Genomic DNA, 19,081 nt, shown 5'->3' with positions numbered 1-19,081 from the left:
CAACCTACACACCCATATATTTCAGACTCGTTATCAGAAAATAAACATTGGTGTTAGGTCTTACACGTTTTAAAAATTTTGAGCACGTTTCACGACCAGTGAGTATACCTTTTTACTTCTAGATCTTTAGAATGGTTTTACGATAGCCACATAAAGAGACGTCTTGAGTGCCATGTTTTTTTATGTATACATGAATCAAATCGAACTAATCTGAGCAATCATTTAAACAAATGTCAACATCAAATTTCATGAAAATTACGCTTAATGCTTGTAGAATTATTATCAATGCGAAACATTACCTGTAATTTTTACATAGTGACCTAGTTTATTATCCCACATAACCCACTCTTGAACGCTTCTGAGGAATCTATGGGGACAACGTTATCAGAAAATTTCCAAAACGTTGTGAATTAATGTAGAGTGTCCACATGCTTTCGTTTTGAATCTGACCGCGAGACTTTGTTTTAATCCACCAGGTGTCATACAGATTGGGCAATGAATATGGGCTCTATTAGCTTCAAATGTTTTTATTTTATTCATACTAGTGCCCTTATTATTGACCCCACTGAAGAGTTATCATTTGGAAAATATGTTTATGTTTCTGAAAACTTTTCACAAAGATTGGGAAAACCATGTGGATAGTTCACACGCGTTTTCGTTAATTCAAACTATTAACCTTTTTTAATCAAAGTGAATCAGTTTCTAAATTTTCCGATATATGATTGGGGCAAATGTTTTGAACAACTTTAATTCAAGTTAAATTCCGATTGTGTCACAATTTTACCTCAATTTTTATTCCGCTTGTTAAAAATTGTATTTAGTGACCCTGTTTTAACCCCACATGCCCCATATTCGATCTCAGCCAAGATATCATTCGAGCAAGTGGTCTTAAAAAGTTCAATAAAACTTGGTAATAACAGTGGCCTTTAGAGTTTTCAAATGTTTTTTTTATTTGACATAGTTAGTCCACGTAACTCAGCTTTTAACTCGGCCGTGATATCATTTGACAATTGTTCTGACCAAGTTGCGTTAGGGAAATGAATGTAGCCTCGAGAGTGTTTACCAGCATTTTGGATAAGCTTAAAATAGTGTTTTACTCAACACGGCCGCAAGTTTTGAACTCTTGCGATTTCATTTTTTAACAAATGTTCTAACAAAGTTTAATAAAGATGTTACTATTAATTTAAACAATATAGTTTTTATAAGCTTTTTCTTTAACTTCACAAGAGTGGACTAGTTTTTTTATCTCACGTGGTAAGTTTTGCATTCGATAAAGATATACAAAGTGTCAGGAAGATAAGGCAATACATCTGGAGTGTGTTCACATGTATGTGTTTAATACGGCACAGACAGCTAGTATTTGATTCCACTTAAGCCAGTTTCAAAATCGGCCGGGAGAGCATTGAGGAAAAGGTTTGCACGAAGTTCTATGAAGATTGTGCAATACATGCGTCCGCTATAGTGTTCAAAAGCACGTTGTTCTCATATAAGCTATTAAAAGGGCGTAAATAATGGGAAGTTTGTATTGAATAATATCTCAATCTTTTATCTATATTTACGAGGTAAGCATTATTATATAAATATCAGTTATTATATTCGTAAAGATAACGTTGAAAGCATGTACACAAAACCGACATTTCACCTGCACCACACGTTTCATTACCTTGAAAATTCGGATACACTGTATATTGCTGGTTCTTCCAGGTATAGTACAGGTATTCCATTTCCCACATTGAGTCTGCTTTATTAGTGGCTATGAAAGATTTGTACCACCGTGTAGCCTTATGTTTGGGGACAAACGGAACGGATTGGTTGTTCTTCTTTACTTCAGCTAACCAGTCTGTAAATTCAAAACAAACAAGTCTGCAAAAGAACCAGTCTGAAAGTAGTGGATAAGCTATTCTACGAGTGCAAATAACATAACATGGCATGCAACGAACGCATACTTCACATCCCCTGTACGTCGATTATTCAAATGCAGCAGGTATAGAAAAAACATTGTTACTGTCTTATGTAGACAGTTTTTCTGCCAATATTTATACGTAGGTATGTTTTTGTATTGTGCCATTTAATGCATGCCACAAATGAATATGTATCACATACGAACTATGCAGTTTCATTCTTTTTCACTATGCTACTCTTGGCGGTGTTAAACCATTTGACACAATGTCTTGCAATAGTTATTATGGTAAACGCAAAGGGATTTTTGATTTGAAGACCTGTGTTTCATTAAACACCATATAAGTTGTATGATTGTTTATAAAAGTTATTACTTCATTCTTTTTGCTTTCCTTGGTAAATTAAAACTTTTTGAACTAAAACTAGTTTGTCTTAAGGGCTATTTCACTAGAAATGGCCTCTAAAAACATATTTCTATATGTTCTTCATGTTCAATATTTCTTTTTTTAATTAATATGTTTCAATATCATTAACTAGAATGATTAGTTTTTATAAGATTTGACTTAGTGACGTAGTTTTAGACGCAAGTAGCGCAGATAAGAATTAACCATAAATATTTCCAAATAAGAAATTCGGACCAAGCGTCATCTAGATTGAAACATAAATGTAGACAAAAGAGTGAAAACAAAGTTTTTCAAAGATTTCACATAGCGAATATGATTTTTTTTGCCGTATGTTACCCAGCCTTGGCCTAATAAATGTAAAGGTCAACATTCTAACAGTTTTATCGTGATGTATTTATTATTTTCGTTTCTACAATATTTACTAGTTTTTTTCTAAGATTTTACCTTGTTACCTTGGTTTGGGACGCACGTGACCAAGATTTAAACCCACAAATGTCTTTAAAAGTGGTGACCGATATGATTAAGTAAAAACATGTTGTTTTTTCTTGAGTGCAGACACGATTTTTGATAAAGGTTTAGACGTGGAGACCTAGTTTCTAAATGCAACAGCCCTAGATTCAAGCTTGGCCTAGTTAATTACAAGATAATTTTTTTTACCAAAAATGTTGTATAATTAAGATTATGTAGTAACCACACGTTAGCATTTGTTCACTTTGTTTTTCCCTATGTTTTTGTGAAGAAAGATGGAAGGCTTTATATTACTCAAACAGCTGTTAACTATACATAGGTGACGACAGCTGTGAATACATAGAATATTATGTGAGTTTTGGATAAAGATCAAGTTTATCATGCGAGGCTTAGAACCGATGTAGCGCGAGGCATGCCGAGCATGATAAACTTGAAATTTATCCAAAACTCGCATACTATTCTTTTTATCCTATTATTCCCTAACAATTGTCCATTAATAAGTGTCAAATATGGCATTTTTTGACGATTTAGTTTTTCAGTAGTTAACAAAAACAGATTCTCCAATTTTTGGAAAAAACCAAATCTGATCTTAAAAAAGCGATAGTATAAAGCTCATGTTTATACGATCGTTGTTATACTATCGATTTTCATCTGGTAATAGGATAAATATTGATGAAAAATGTTTGCACAATGAAAGGTAATGGTCCTGCAATTAATATTTGCTTAACATACCGGATTTAGCCCAAGCAATACATTTGATTGTTTTGTCAATATGTTGCATCGTATTTCGCTATTGTTTATGTTCGGATCATTTAATTACGTGCCTGTGAGGAAAACGAAAAGACACATGGAAACGCCAGAAAATCAGGGTACGTGTTTTCCAACAAATTATGAGATTTAGAAATAAAGAATATAATTCGATCCCAAAAACACATAATTTGTACATAAAGAGGATACCGATTTAGCTCATTACATATTGTTTATAAGGCGAATAATTTTATAAGTTGAACTTAATGACCAGTGGGCTGACAATACTGTTCTATATTGAACATTACATTTTTAACATAAGCTGTATTTAAGGTCAAAAGTTTTTAAGTTGAATGATTAATACGTACCCATATCTTTAAAGTTTTACTAATTAACATAGTTAATCCTTTCCCACTCAAAGGCAAAGCGAAAATGGCCATGTGCAAACAGCATTAAACCAGAACAGCCTGCGAGCAACCCGCAGTCTGTTCAGGTTTTATGCTGTTAACTGCTCATCAGTATCTAAGGGTTGGAAATGAAGCCTTTAAAACTTGAATCTATTAAGAAAAGTCTTTAATTAAATTTAACTTTCTATGGGACTACAAATGCGTCAAAATACGAATCTAAGTGGCAAAGGGTTTAAATAATTGTGCAATCACATGGTGTCTGTCCGCTACCTATACACAATGGTCAACGCACTTAACCTATTCTAAGTTATTGAGCGGAAACAGAAGTAACATTGACATTGATTGACCTTGACAAAACTTGCCTGAAATACATAATGTATGTCTGCATGCAAGCCTCTGAGGGAGAACACTTGAGCGCAAATACACCATTAGAACTAAAGTGGAAACCGCTTTTTTAAAATTTAGCAACAGTAACATCATGACCCGAATGGTCCTAAATTTAATATCAAGCTACCTATGCAAACTATTTTAGTATCATACCACCATACACACTGAAGATGTTATAGCAGAAATCATTTTTCTATTTTGATAGTGACTTGACTTTAAGTTCACTGGCCTAAACTGGTCTAGACATCATTGACACAATATACAAGTTTCGTGACGTTTTGGCAGTATACAACTTTCAGAGTTTTTATGTCAACCAAACGTCACAGTCAAATGTCGTATCGGCGATTCCTCACGACACGGTTTGGAACTTTAGTCAGTTTGCAAGTATATTGTAAAACTTAGTCGCAGTATAATTGAGACAAGTTTTTTGACCAGTTTTAGGAGGCTTGAGCAATAAAGTGACTTCTTTAGTGTTTTCGTGTTTTTAATATAAAGCCTTATAATTGAAAAATGCATCTCACTCGGCTGTTATTGAAACAAATGTTTTGACTGAATGAATTGTTGTTTAGTCGAAATCTATTGTAACATCACGAATGTTAAACCGATTATTTGTCAACTTGACCTAGTGACCTAGTTATTCGCCCAGCATGATCAATTGTGTAAACTCATTTCGACAAATGTTTTGAACATTATTATAATGCGTACAAGAGGGATCTTGTGGTATCAAGCTGCTCACTTTAATTAACGTTAATAGAAATAAGCAAAGTTTGATAAAGTCGTAAACAAATGCAAAATATTTACCAATTTGAGATTTGACAATTAGTAGATCTCGTAACATATTTTTGTCTTAATTAGATTTATTGACTTTTTTTAGTTTAGACGAAGTTTATTTGGAATGAAATGTGTTACTGCTGTAAAAAATGACTAAATAAGCACGATTCACGACGACTGTGGGACAAGGCGCGATTACAAACGCTCTCTATCGGGGAAATTGTTGAATAATTTGGTAATTTTTATTCGTTTAATTTCGCTTGTCAAGCGATACTCAGTGACGAATCAGAAGTAAATTGAATAATTGCACTCATGTTATACCACGCTTTCGGTTTTATAATAAAGTAATAAGAAGTTATCAAAATGGTTTCGAACAGTACCATGCTGTATTTATTCATGATGGATAAAGCTGACTTATTCAGTATTGAATACGGATAAATTGTTTTCAAAACCATTCTCACTGTGTCATTTAGCGATGTATTTGTGGAGGCTCAATGATTTGAATGTGTTTGTAAAACAATGGCATGAAACTGACGTGTCATATGTGGACATGTTCTTTTAGTTTCACCAAATATTAGGTCAAAGCTGAGTTGGTCAACAAACTAGTCACCTGTTGACATTAACAATTTTGAATCTATTTCAAATGTAAGGATATCAACTTCATTTGTAGGTGAATATTGAGATTTGGAGCGATATTAATTATTTATTTCCAGGTATACGAGAATCATATCGTATCTGTGTAAGATATTGCAAAACGATAAAATAATTATTTAAACTTTGTTTCTTAGAGCTTAGAAGATTTAAACTGGGTCACTCTAACTGGTTGTCCCGTGTTAAGAAACGCTTAGATGATTTTGGCTTTTAAGGGGTATTTTAAAATCCTGAAACTGTATGCATTTGTTTTATTTTTATATTTAAGGAGCGATTAATAAGCAACTTTGTTCGCGTAAGGCAAGGTTTATTACCGCGTAGTTCAGTTTTCACGGATTACGCTCATTATTAAACTAGCTTCTTGATATTTTGCCTGTTAACATAAGGAAATTTGTTACACGCTTCGGGATTTGGGACTTACTAGTTTTTAGAATTCATACGGGCCTCTATCGTTCAAGTAATATACAAAGAAACGGAAGATACTATTTGTTTTGTTGTAGTCTCGATTTAGAAGACTTGTACCTGTTGGTCCATGCATCATAACTATCAGAAAGAGATTGCTAGATTAAAGTTTGAACATTTGACCATCAGTACATTAATGCAAATCTCTACTCGGATCTGCTAATGCATATGTTCTAACAAGAGCACCGCCTTGCGGGTGCAGACTGCTCATCTATTTTCTTTTTAAAGGTGAAGGGACTCTCATTTTCAATCACAAAGGAGGGAGGAGTGGAGTGAAGAGGGGTGTATAGTGTGGGGTTGTGGACATTTATTACATTATCTTCCAAAAAAGCGAAAAAAAAAAAAAAAAAAAAAAAAAATCGGGGGGGGGGGGGGGGGGGGTGGGGGGGGGGGTATAGTGTGAGGGTGTGGTGATAATTTGTGAGATGATCTTAAAAAAAAAAAAAAAAAAAAAAAAAAAATCAAAAAAAAAAATTTGGGGGGGGGGGGGGTGGGGGGTGGGGTGGGGTGGGGGGTATAGTGTGAGGGTGTGGTGGTCATTTGTGAGACAATCTTAAAAAAAAAAAAAAAAAAAAAAAAAAAATTAGGGGGGGGGGGAGGGGGGGAGGGGGGGGGAGGGCACGGGGGATGGTTTGGGTGAAGTCTATTGTGGTATGTCAGGTAAGAGTAGTTTCATCAAAGTATCAATCAAATCTAATCATAAATAAAGAAGTTATGGCAATTTTAGCAAAATTTAATAATTTGACCTTGAGAGTCAAGGTCATTCAAAGGTCAAAGTAAAATTCAAGTTGCCAGGTACAGTAACCTCATGATAGCATGTAAGTATTTGAAGTTTGAAAGCAATAGCCTTGATACTTCGAGTGGATCGAAACACAAAATTTAACCATATATTAAAAGTTACTAAGTCAAAAAAGGGCCATAATTCCGTAACAATGACAACCAGAGTTATGCAACTTGTCCTTTTACTGTACCCTTATGATAGTTTGTGAGTGTTCCAAGTATGAAAGCAATATCTATGATACTTTAGGGGTAAAGTGACCAAAACATAAATCTTAACCAAATTTTCAATTTTCTATGTATAAAGGGCCCATAATTCTGTCCAAATGCCAGTCAGAGTTACATAACTTTGCCTGCACCGTCCCCTTATGATAGTTCATAAATCTTGCAAGTATGAAAGCAATAGCTTTGATACTGTAGGAATAAAGTGGACCTAAACACAAAACTTAATCAAATTTTCAATTTTCTAAGTATAAAAAGGGCACATAATTCTGTCAAAATGCCAGTCAGAGTTACATTACTTTGCCTGCACAGTCCCCTTATGATAGTTAGTAAGTGTTGCAAGTATGAAAGCAATAGCTTTGATGCTTAAGGAATAAAATGGACCTTAACACAAAACTTAACCAAAATTGTCAATTTTCTAAGTATAAAAAGGGCACATAATTCTGTCAAAATGCATGCCAGAGTTATCTAACTTTGCCTGCCCAGTCCCCTCATGATAGTAAGTAAGTGTACCAAGTTTGAATGCAATAGCATTGATACTTACTGAGAAAAGTGGAACTAAACGCAAAACTTAACCAAAATTTTCAATTTTTTAAGTATAAAAAGGGCACATAATTCTGTCAAAATGCACGCCAGAGTTATCTAACTTTGCCTGCCTAGTCCCCTCATGATAGTAAGTAAGTGTACCAAGTTTGAATGCAATAGCATTGATACTTTCTGAGAAAAGTGGACCTAAACGCAAAACTTAACCGGACGCCGACGCCAACGCCAACGCCAACGCCAACGCCAACGCCGACGCCGACGCCAAGGTGATGACAATAGCTCATAATTTTTTTTCAAAAAATAGATGAGCTAAAAATGTTGCAAACTATAACAAAAGTATGCACTAGATGTAAGAAAATATTTTACCGTTTAATACATGTATATCACTCTCATGTGTATGTTACGCCGACTGTATACGTTTGAATCATTGTTTGCATTTTTCTTTAACAAACATTACCTAAATAAACTGACCACTGATTTGTTGTATTTAATAACATTATTTCTCGATTATGCATTCTGTACGGATCCCGAATAAAACGCGTGTCTTGTCGTTTTGATTATGGAGAACCAATAAAACTCTACCAAATATATATTTCACAACTAATTTGTCATAAAGCTTTTAATATAACTGTCAAACTTACGATTACAACCTTAAATTAACACCAAATGCTTAAAAATCAAATAAATCTTACAAATATCGTGTGTTTACAAATAATAAATTCATGAATTAGTGACCATCTCCTTGAGGCCGAAACAAGGCGGATTTATCAATGTACATGTACATCAAAAGCAAAACTTAAAACTAACGATGTACTACAAAGTATATAGCCCTGGTCCGCATTCAACAAACAATAAAAACAGAGGACCCAAGGGCTGATCAAACAATAAGATACTGATAATGGTTGTAATGTGTGCCTGTAAGTATTTTTAAGTCTGTTTGGTCTTTTCGTGCCCAAGGTTGCAATACGACATTTTTTACTAGACTCAACAAATTTGTTGAATAATTGCTTGAATTTCCGTCTATGAAGTGTTTTTTTTTCAATTTAATTGAATGTTTGTTGTTCTTGTACCGCGGGGGGGGGGGGGGACCGGATAACCCGTAGGAAACCCCACCTGTCCGGACACCAACTAAATATCTGTGAAGCCACTGAAGAATGAACTAATTTTTATTTTTAATAGAAGGCATAATAGTTTAAATAAATCAAATGAAGGCTCAAATAAGATTAAATCATTGTAAGTGGTCATTAATATTTATTTCGGCATTTCTGCAACTGCTCTTAAATGTAGCTTTCTATAAGAGTTTTATTTCTGCTTATAACATCATGTTAGTCATACGTTCACGTCGTATAAAGAGATAATGTATGTCCTACCAATACTATCGCGTTTGTTACAGTAGCACGATAATCGTATACTAATGGTTCTGTAAGTTGATACGTATGTCAAAAGTCACGTCCCGTTCCGGAACTTTGGGATCGGTGTCAAAGAAAGGTAAATGTTTATAATTGAGTGTGGTATAAAACATCGAGTGGCACCATATAGTACCTTAGTAAGTGTTATCGTTAAATAATGTTGATACCATATGCAAGAGAAATTCGAATAGTTGACATCTGAACCACGTCATTCGAAAATGGATCTTATGTAATACGTGGAAAGGGTAGCTCCTTACCGAATGGCTCGATTGTGTAAGTTGTCTGGGGCTACGCTAGTCGCATATGACATGAGACCCATTTTCGTATGTCTCGCGTTATTTATACGCTCTTAGCGTCTACAAATTACAACACCGTTTAATTTGAAATTGTGATTACATACACGTTAATCATAATGTATCCCTCCGTGGCAGATTCGAACGCAGTGCATATTTCTAAAGAGTTCATTTTATCTCTTTAATTAAAATACTTTTTTCGATATTTTATCTTCTTGCTTAAAATCCATCTCGCTATAACACCCATGCTTTTCAAGGTTATTTCCAGTTTTCTATATGTATTTGCAACACTTTGGTGCATTGTAGTGGCGACCACATTGAACGATTAACGTGTGGAAGCGTTTATTGAAGTACTGTGTTTCTGTCGAAATCTCACTGATCGGTAAACGGTGAGCGGACTGTCTAATATTCAATACAATATAATATTCAAGCGTTCCGTGTGATAGATACCGCGAAGTGTATTGAAATTAGTTGCATTTTCAATCGCGTACTAAGAAAGGGCCCGTGGCATATGACCAGCTTAGCTACAGAATAGCCTGCACAGGAGACAGACCCTACCATTTCCGCTGATGAGACTGCGACATCGTGCATAACTTCATAGCGGACAGCGTAGCTCTTGTGTTGACCTGACTGAGCGATTGAGGAGGCTGGTCTAGAGCTTCGCTGGCCGCACAAGGCTTAAGATCCATTTTCGCACGACGCGGGTTATAAAGACGCACTTATTCCGACATAGACAGACACAACTGATATGACTGGCATAATCCAAATTAGCCGTCTTTCCACATGCCGAGTTAAATGAAATTAAGCGTAAATACTGTTTAAGTTTTCGCAGGTTTCAGATGTTAGCTGTTACTTATGTTTGAAATAATGGCACCCAAAAACGTACTATTCGAAACTTATCTCACTGTTTAACGTATCGATAGCATTCATGAGACACATAAATGTGAATGATTTTGTCCTAATTTTGCATCGGATTGGAGTACCAAATCTGGACATGTATCGTTAGTTTTACCGAACATTGGTTCATATCTGAGTCAGTCAACAAACTAGTCACCTGTTGACCATGGGCAACCTATAAACTCTACAACTTCACAACGTATGTGTCATAAAGTATGAAATATAACTATACAACTGCCGATTAAAAGCGAAAATAAACGCTTCATGCGTAAAAATCAAATCCTGCTGACCACAATCGTTTGTTTACAAATGATAAATTGATGAACGTTCCACTTGAAAGTCACATCGAGGCGGGAACAAGACTGATTGAATAGATAACATCGATAAAATCAGCATTTTAAACTAACGATGAACACAAAGGACCCTTGTTTAGTGCAACAAACAAAAAAACTCTCAAGAAAGACGTGAATGCTGAGCAAATAATACGATTCAAAAAACCACTTATTTAACTTACATGATATAATATACACGTTAAACGAAGGTCGTACAAAGCATAAAGGTAAAAATAGATGAAATCACACCTGTTGTAAGTGGCCTTTAACGGATGAATTGGCATTTCTGTAACTACACTTAACGTTTTAATGAAGATTTCTATTAGCTGATTTATTTCTGCATATATTACCAGTTTAATCATACGTTCAGGTCGTGTAAAAAAGTAATTTACGGGCCCCCCAAATTATCTTCTACCAATACTGTTGATAGTGTTACACTAGCTATTTAATGAGTATAATAATGGGTCTCTAAGTTATAAGTGAATTTGGTAAATCCGGTAACATCGGTGGGGACTAAAATATATGCGTCCCAGCCTGTAGAACTTAATAATAATTTCAGTTAAATCGTTTCAAGAACGAAGCAATTAATTGATAACAAGAAGAAAACATAATTACAGTCCGGAAATTACTCCGATCTCTTAAATCCAAGTTTTGTAATTGAATCAATATAAGCTGAAGTCTTTTTTAGAATCACTGAAGCAAAATATTTATTAAGATTGTTTTTAAATGTTCACCAACGTTACTGTTATTATTATTTTTTATTGTTCAATATGGCCGAATCAGATTTAAAAAAATCCCCACGTCTTGGCGGCAATGCTTTTGAAAACAAATCATTGTGCGCGTTGTTTGGTGAACATCCACCAACATTTATGTGATCACATTTTTAAATCCAACATGCGGTCACTTACATTACAAAGATTTAAATAGTTATTCAATTAGGGGCTTATGTTATAGATTCGATGATATTTTTGTTAAAAAATTTGGATTTGATAGTTATGGTAGTTTGCTAGAGTCATCTTTTGCAGATAAAAACTGAATAAAAGTCCAGGGTCACCAATGTTTTTTTAGGCCTTAAACAACTTGACTATTACATCGTTTTGAATACCTCACAAATTAAAGGTCCACATTCAGCAGTAACAGTGAGAAAACCGTTAAAAACATGTACATACTTATAATTTTAAAAGTAAAATTAATATTTGATTCATGTAATGAAAAAATCTTATGCATATACAATCCTGATGAAGTTTTGGTAAAATTAAATATATAGTTTAAGTTTTTCACATACAAACAGTTTTAAATTTAATATAAACACATTTTTTTTGTTGTTGCCTTCCGGCACATAGATTTTACCAAAACTCAAGCAAATGGTTCGTGGGTTATTAAAAAGTAAAACCAAATAAAAAAAAGAACTAGGTCACCATGGTCGTTTAATCAAATTACAGTACGACTGCATATAGCAGAACAACACATAACTCATGCGCAAACAGCATTAGTGCTTAACATTTTATACTCTTATAGGTTGCACTGTTTAACTAGTCACATAAATTGACAAACAATGCGCAGCCTAACAGCAATAAATTGTGCATATTTGTCATGCTGAAATTGTAGCTTTGCGCTATTCTGTTTTATAGAATGATGATAAATGGGCGTCATAACGTTTCTAACCAATAGCCGGATCTTACTACTCGTAATTTAAACGTCAGTCAGTACAATAATTAAAACGAATTATATTTTTACTTCAACAAATAATATAAATAAACATTTATTTGTTATCTAACATTAAACAAGAAACATGGAAGCGCCTCGAAACCCGGTTATCAACGTTTTAGTTATTCATGTATAATTTAAATAAGTATTTAACCAATAGCTTGTTCTGCGTGTAAGCAAATAAAGCAATACAGTGAGATTGACATTGAAAAAAAGGCTCATTTATAAACAATGTGTTTTTATTCCAACATCAATGGAAAGATCATCGAAATAGACGAAGTGGAATCTATGTTCAATTTGTTTCATAAACGAAAACAAAGGACACAATCCGAATCAATCAAACCTTAAAAGCAGTATTCAGGAATTGTAATAATTTTAACCTTTTTTTCCGAAATAACGCAAAGTGGGTAAGACCAAACACGTTCTTTTGTCCAATCGATTTGACAGAGGTTCATTTTTTAATTCCGGAGCATAGAAAAATGGCAGGTGTATGTACAGAGGAAACAAATCAAATATCAATTTACCTTAAATGTGACATTACGGGACTAGGAGTATCTCCTTTGGTATTTACAAAGATGATAAGACCTGTCTTTCCCCTGGCGTGTAGCCCCAAGGCAAAAGTAATGATACAAATTTCTGAGCCCATCCAAATTTGCTTGCTGCCAAAAACCAAATTCCAAAAACTCCGATTTACCAGTTAATTTATGCACAATAAAAGTAGTTCTTCGCAGATCTCAATAGCCTGCCTTGTAAATACAGAACATCACTTTATAACATGACAGTGTCATAAAAAATGTAAGAACATGTTATTGAAGCAAAGTTGCTTATCATTGACTACGCCATGGTTTTTATTTCAACAGAAATAGTAAACTAATACATAGTATACGTTTTAAATTATAATAACTATTTGATTTTTCATAATAGTTTGTAATGAATATCAACTTGTGATAAAATGTTGGGTATAAATGTATATTTAAAACATTACTTTCTTATTCGTTGCCTTCCCGCATATAGCTTTCATCCCAATATAACAAAGTGTTAAGTTCACCAAATGATTCATGGACTAAAAACAAAGGCAAACAATATTCGCGCTTAACTTTAAAACAAGTTATTACGATTGAAAATATTCTTAATAAGTTACTGGGTTGCATTTTCATGTCTTTGGTAGTTCTATTAGTCACAAAAAATGACAGAAAATATTTCAAAATGGTTTGATTATTTTGATAACAGATCAGACTTTCGTTTTTTCTTATGTGATATTGTGTGTGTTTAACATGTTTTGCACGAGCGAGGTTTGCAAATAAATTGCAAACTATCGTCCAGCCTGCAAGTTCACATCAACGGTTTAGGATGAAATGCGAAGAATATTTGTATAAAATATATTATTTTATTCAGATTGTTAAACAGAAAAAAAAATCGAACATAAATCAATACTATTTACACATATCTATTTGCACGTAAAACACAATGCAACCAAACCCGAACGTTATCCAGAAGTATCAGAGCGTCCTGGTAGACTGATTTCTACGCTTCTATGTAGTAAATAAACCCGAACACCTCGTGGAAGTAAATGTTGATATCATCAAACGTTGTTTACAACATTAAATTATTGTTGCGATACAAGTGCGATTTGGTGTTGAAAATAAAATTAAGTTGGATTCCAAGTGTACCTAATGTTTTCTATAATAACCAATATATACCGGTTATCAAATATATTCGGATGACATGTTTTAAATATATTAGGAATCAATCCGCATTTTGCTTAAGAAACAATCCGTTGCAAACAAGTCTCGCGAAAACGCATATCTTTTATGCCGGGGATAAATCAACCGATTAAGACCAACGAATGCAGATTAATGTTTACATTGCAAGCCCTGGGTAAACACTGTGCAGCCTTACTTGTGCACATGTATGCACATGCATTTTTTTTTCTGTTTGGCATTTTTTTTATAGAATGGTGCTCACTGGAAGCCATAACATTTTCAAACAGATTTTAGCAACCATTTCAATGAAGCTTTTATCTCATCAATTGTCGCAATTTTGCTAATGCATATCAGTTCAGAAAAAAATACAACGGAAGTTTGTATGAAACACGAGCAATACATACAAATCTTTCTGATATGGAAGGTCAAAAAGGGTATCTGGCCGTTGAAATTGCAAGCACTAAACAAACAGACATTTCAATTACGCTGAATTAAACTTAGATTCTACTTGTAGTTTCGAGTTTTCACATTTCAAATATTCTTTACACGTGCGCAAACATATTCCATGTCAATAAGTACATAACAATTAAACGATCATTATTTAGTAGCTAACACGAGCCTTGCACATAGCATAGTCTCCATCGGCATTATTTTCAACCACAGTAACGACAGAAATGTATTCAAAGACATCATTCCAAGACAGCCTCTTAAACTAGTTAGTTCCAACATAGACATCTTTCTTGAACTGCTTTCCGACACCTATAAACATCTTTCTTGAACTGCTTTCCGACAACTATACGAACTATTTTTGAAAATATTGCATAAAGGCTCCTAAGAGATCTGTGTTAAGTACATGTTTGGAGGTTTGGGTTGTTGCATCTGCATTTGAACAGATTCGATTCGCATTGTTAATTCCTGTTTAAGATAACATAATTTGCTGTTAGCTGTTAAGTTAAACAGTTCACCCTTTTACATAGCAATCGATTATCATGGAGCGTTATCATGTGTAAGAACTTGCACATTCGTTTGAGGCGCCATTTAAAATAACATTTTAGCTAAAGTGCACGAAAATAAGGAATTAAATTATTTATTTTGCGTCCATTCACGTTTTGATTGAAAAATTGATTTCATTTATTGTGCGTCGTTTTATGGTTGAAATGAAAACTGATTTTATTCATAACAAATACGGACTGTTATAGCGAGATTATTTTTAATTTAAATGGACCTATTCACAGATTTTGGCATGTTTGTAGAATTCAAATCAATCGCGTAATTCGACAGATTTAAAAATATAAATTCAAAGGCTAATATATAACTTGAAACAGGTACAAAACGCTTAATACTTTCGCATACGCGAACCGACAAGTTTGCATAGTAATCATGTTGACATATAATCTTGACGAACTGACGTGACGATGACGATGCAAATATTCTTAAACGAAAATTGTACATGTCTTTAAAATACTAAGACTTCTTGCGTCATCAAAAAACTCAGAATTGTTTTGTTTTGATCAAGCTGAGATATTATAAATACATTAAATTTACATGTGTTTCTTCAAATACCATGTTTGAGTGGTCTGACTTCTTTAACAAAAGTTTGATATCGAGATAACTAACTATGATGTAATTTAGATGACACCTTAAACCGAAGAAAAAAACAATGTAAATTGTCAAGAGAGTCGGATGTAGTGCAAAATCGCCAGAAATTGTTTGAAAAACATCAAGAAACCACAGATACACCATGGTTTTATAAGCAACCAAAGTTACATTCATTACCTTGAAACTTTATCCATGGCAACCGATTTGGAGCGAAGCCGGACGTGCCCAGGGTGGGATATAAGAACACCGGGTACTTCGTGTCCACTTCTAAACAGCAGTCGCTCACCAGGGAGCTGTGTCGGATGCTTTTACCCTGGAGCGAGTAGCCGCTTACATTTGGACTGTGGCCGTATTTTCGGTCAACCAGTTTGAGGTATTTGTAGAAATATGGAGACACAGTCAGGTCGTCTTCGAAAATCACCGCCAGTTCAGGGGTTTCTCTTGGTGGATTCCATGTCTGAAATACAACAGGAATCATGATTATGAACAAGCGCATAGGGAAACTAGAACATTCACTGCAAACTCTTATTTGAATTGCATTCGGGTTCCCGATAGAAATTGTAGTTTTGGGGACCTTTCTGGATAAAGAGGACGCAGCTTAGCCACGATGCCTGTTCAGCATGTATTTACAGAGATTCCAACGACATATTGCGGTAAGCATCATGAAACAAAGCCGAATGAACCAGGGAAGAGTTGGACGGATGTCGATAGTTCAACAATATGACCCCGAATGAGTACCGAGAAGTATGAAAGGTTTCTATAAAATTGCAAGACATGAATAGAGGAACCCCCGTAAGAACTTGTATTGTTTATGTTAAGAATCGTCCTCGGTACATTACCCTTGCATTATAATTTATAACATAAATGTATATTGTGACACTGAGTAAATCGTCGAAAATGGACGGCATCGATGTCGCTGTCTCTTTTTTATAATTCTAAAATCGAATTTCTTTCACACCTTTCCTCCTGTTGACATTCGGCGACTTTATCGACGAGTCAGAGGATATCATCATACGATATGCATAGCTTCTTTGTATATACACGTACTAGACTTATTCCATTAGACAAGTAATATTCGCGGATTATACTTCTTGTGTTTCGCATCCCGCTGTATCCACTCGGGTTGATTAATCATTGCAAAGCCATGACATTTTCAAAAATATTGATTTAAATACGATGTGTTCCAGAACGTTTCATATAGCGAAAACGAAAGACACAAAGATGACACATTTTCCTTATATGCTTAAGTATGGCCATTACTTTTGCTTACAATTTTTATGTAGCACAAAGCGTCTATTCAGTTCAAGTTTGGTCTTTTACCAGATGTTGTTTTATAAGATCTAAAACCGGTAGGACGGTTTCATACTTTACACGTATTATAAGAGATACTAATACTACTTGTTCAAATGGTGAGTCATTTGAACAAGGATGCTAAAATTCACCACTTGTGTCTTTCCTTAAGGGCGTTTTAGTATGTGTGATCGTTTCCGCATTGCTGTACTTAATTACCTTGTCGTTAAGGTAGCGCACCTCTAATGGGCACATATCCAAATATAATCTAATTAATTATTTTCTTAATCAGCATCATTTCACTGAACTACATGCAAATTTGTAGGTAGGCTTTCCATGCTTTTTAAAAAAATAAACCGATTTTTTCAAAACCAACCCCACGCTGGGCTTTTGTCCAGTTTATTTTCACCCCTGGGGTATATAAAAGTTCCATTATTCATTCAAATTTCCAAATATGGGCATGCAGTTGGTGTGTACAGATGCTGTAAAGGTGTTTAAAGTTTAAACAAGATGAAATAAGTATTCTTTTACAGACATTTATTTTTTACAAATTGTTATCTATGGAAGAGCGCCATGAAATGTAAGTGATTTCAGCCAAGTAAAAATTGGGTCGGTTAAAAACAAAGTATCATACAATTCAAAATAGTATCATTTACGTCATATTTTAAACTTAGTTTTTATAGAAACACTATATACAGCAAAAATACCAAGAAATAGACAGATTTACCGTTTACTTTTTGAAATAAAAATAAAAATGCAACATGCATGGTTTGTATTTTCAACAGTAAATCACCCAATTTCGCAATAACGTTGTTTAAATTTTAATAATTGAAGAATGTGCATAAAAATTGCAACATATTGAACAATAAATATAGCTTATATGCCAAATTAAATCAAATTACGTTAGAAAATAAATAAAACGCGTCGCAAAAAAGTATACGTCGTCGGCAGGATTCGAACCTGCGCGGGAATATCCCAAAAGATTTCTAGTCTATCGCCTTAACCACTAGGCTACGGCACCTAATAGTAGGCTCTTCAACCTTCGAAGAAATCGCGGGAAATCATTAGAGGTGCGCTACCTTAAACCTAAAACTAACTAACTTGATATCATTAGTGGCGTTAAAGTTATACGGATTTGTATGCTCTTTGAGAAGTAAAAAATTAAATAGGTCCCTGGTTTAGTCCTATATCTCCTTGCTAATGTCACAGCACTGGGTGATTTCTTTGGATTAGCTTTGTCCTTCTAGGTTCATATCGTTTGATATTTTAATTGCTGTCATATCGTCTGCGTTTTTTAATAGATATGCATTTAATTTCTTTTCATTTAGGGATCTTAAATGTATTTTAACGAATTATTAATCATATTAACGTTTAAAACATCTAAGCTTATTCATTCCTAAATGATAATTAACTCTCTAAATTTTGAAATAAAAATTAAATTGGTATTGTGTTACAAATAACAAACATTACTCAAACAAAAATAACTTGAACAAATAATGTAATCTACTATTTTTTATAGTATCGAGGTGAGTGGTGATTACTTTGCATATGCGTTTCCGTCTATATAGGGATAATACACGTTTTCGAGGGCATGATCATCTGCGGTCGCTCAAAAAATCCGTTCCTGCCCGAGTGCGCAGCACGAGGGCAGGAAAGGATTTTGAGAGCGCCCGCAGATGATCATGTCCGAGAAAATGTGTATGTTCGCTATTATGGCATAAACAAATCACACATACCAAAATAAATTAAAATATCATTGAAAACAAATTTTTTGTTCATTCGACATCGACAAAATAATTCGATTATTTCAATACAGTTCAAGGTTGTGTTTTACATATGCCTCACTCGGTCATTATCCGAAATGACGAGGCTTTACCTTCGGATAGGCAGTTTACGATCTAAAATGTATTTAAACAGTGGATTAATGCAAAGTTGAAATGCAGCCGCGCAAATTAAGAAATGAGGAATTATTTTGGAATTTACAGCAGGATCGTTTAAGGTACATAATCACTTAAATTTACAGCATAGTCTTTTGAAAGTGTTGAGTAAATAACCTTAACTTCATTGAATTTTCCAATACAATAAAGCTGTTGCCAAGAAAGTGCAGATAGTA

General features: G+C 34.2%; 1 protein-coding gene across 6 annotated transcripts in view; it reads right to left on the bottom strand.

The window, feature by feature from the left end:
• Positions 1–19,081, bottom strand: part of LOC127861846 (uncharacterized) — a 129,137-nt gene that overhangs the window by 4,371 nt on the left and 105,685 nt on the right. For 3 of the 6 annotated variants that reach the window (XM_052400533.1, XM_052400534.1, XM_052400535.1), the window contains 2 exons: positions 15,856–16,135; positions 1,664–1,840 (listed from right to left, as the gene is read on the bottom strand). The exons of 1 other annotated variant lie outside the window; for it this stretch is intronic. In XM_052400533.1, the coding sequence (XP_052256493.1) occupies positions 1,664–1,840; positions 15,856–16,135 (457 nt within the window). The remainder of the gene's footprint in view (positions 1–1,663; positions 1,841–15,855; positions 16,136–19,081) is intronic. 2 more of the 6 variants (XM_052400527.1, XM_052400528.1) reach the window with 1 other exon arrangement.

The sequence above is a fragment of the Dreissena polymorpha genome, chromosome 16 (assembly GCF_020536995.1).
Source record: "Dreissena polymorpha isolate Duluth1 chromosome 16, UMN_Dpol_1.0, whole genome shotgun sequence".
NCBI lineage: Eukaryota > Metazoa > Mollusca > Bivalvia > Myida > Dreissenidae > Dreissena > Dreissena polymorpha.
This window is presented reverse-complemented; position numbering and strand designations above follow the sequence as displayed.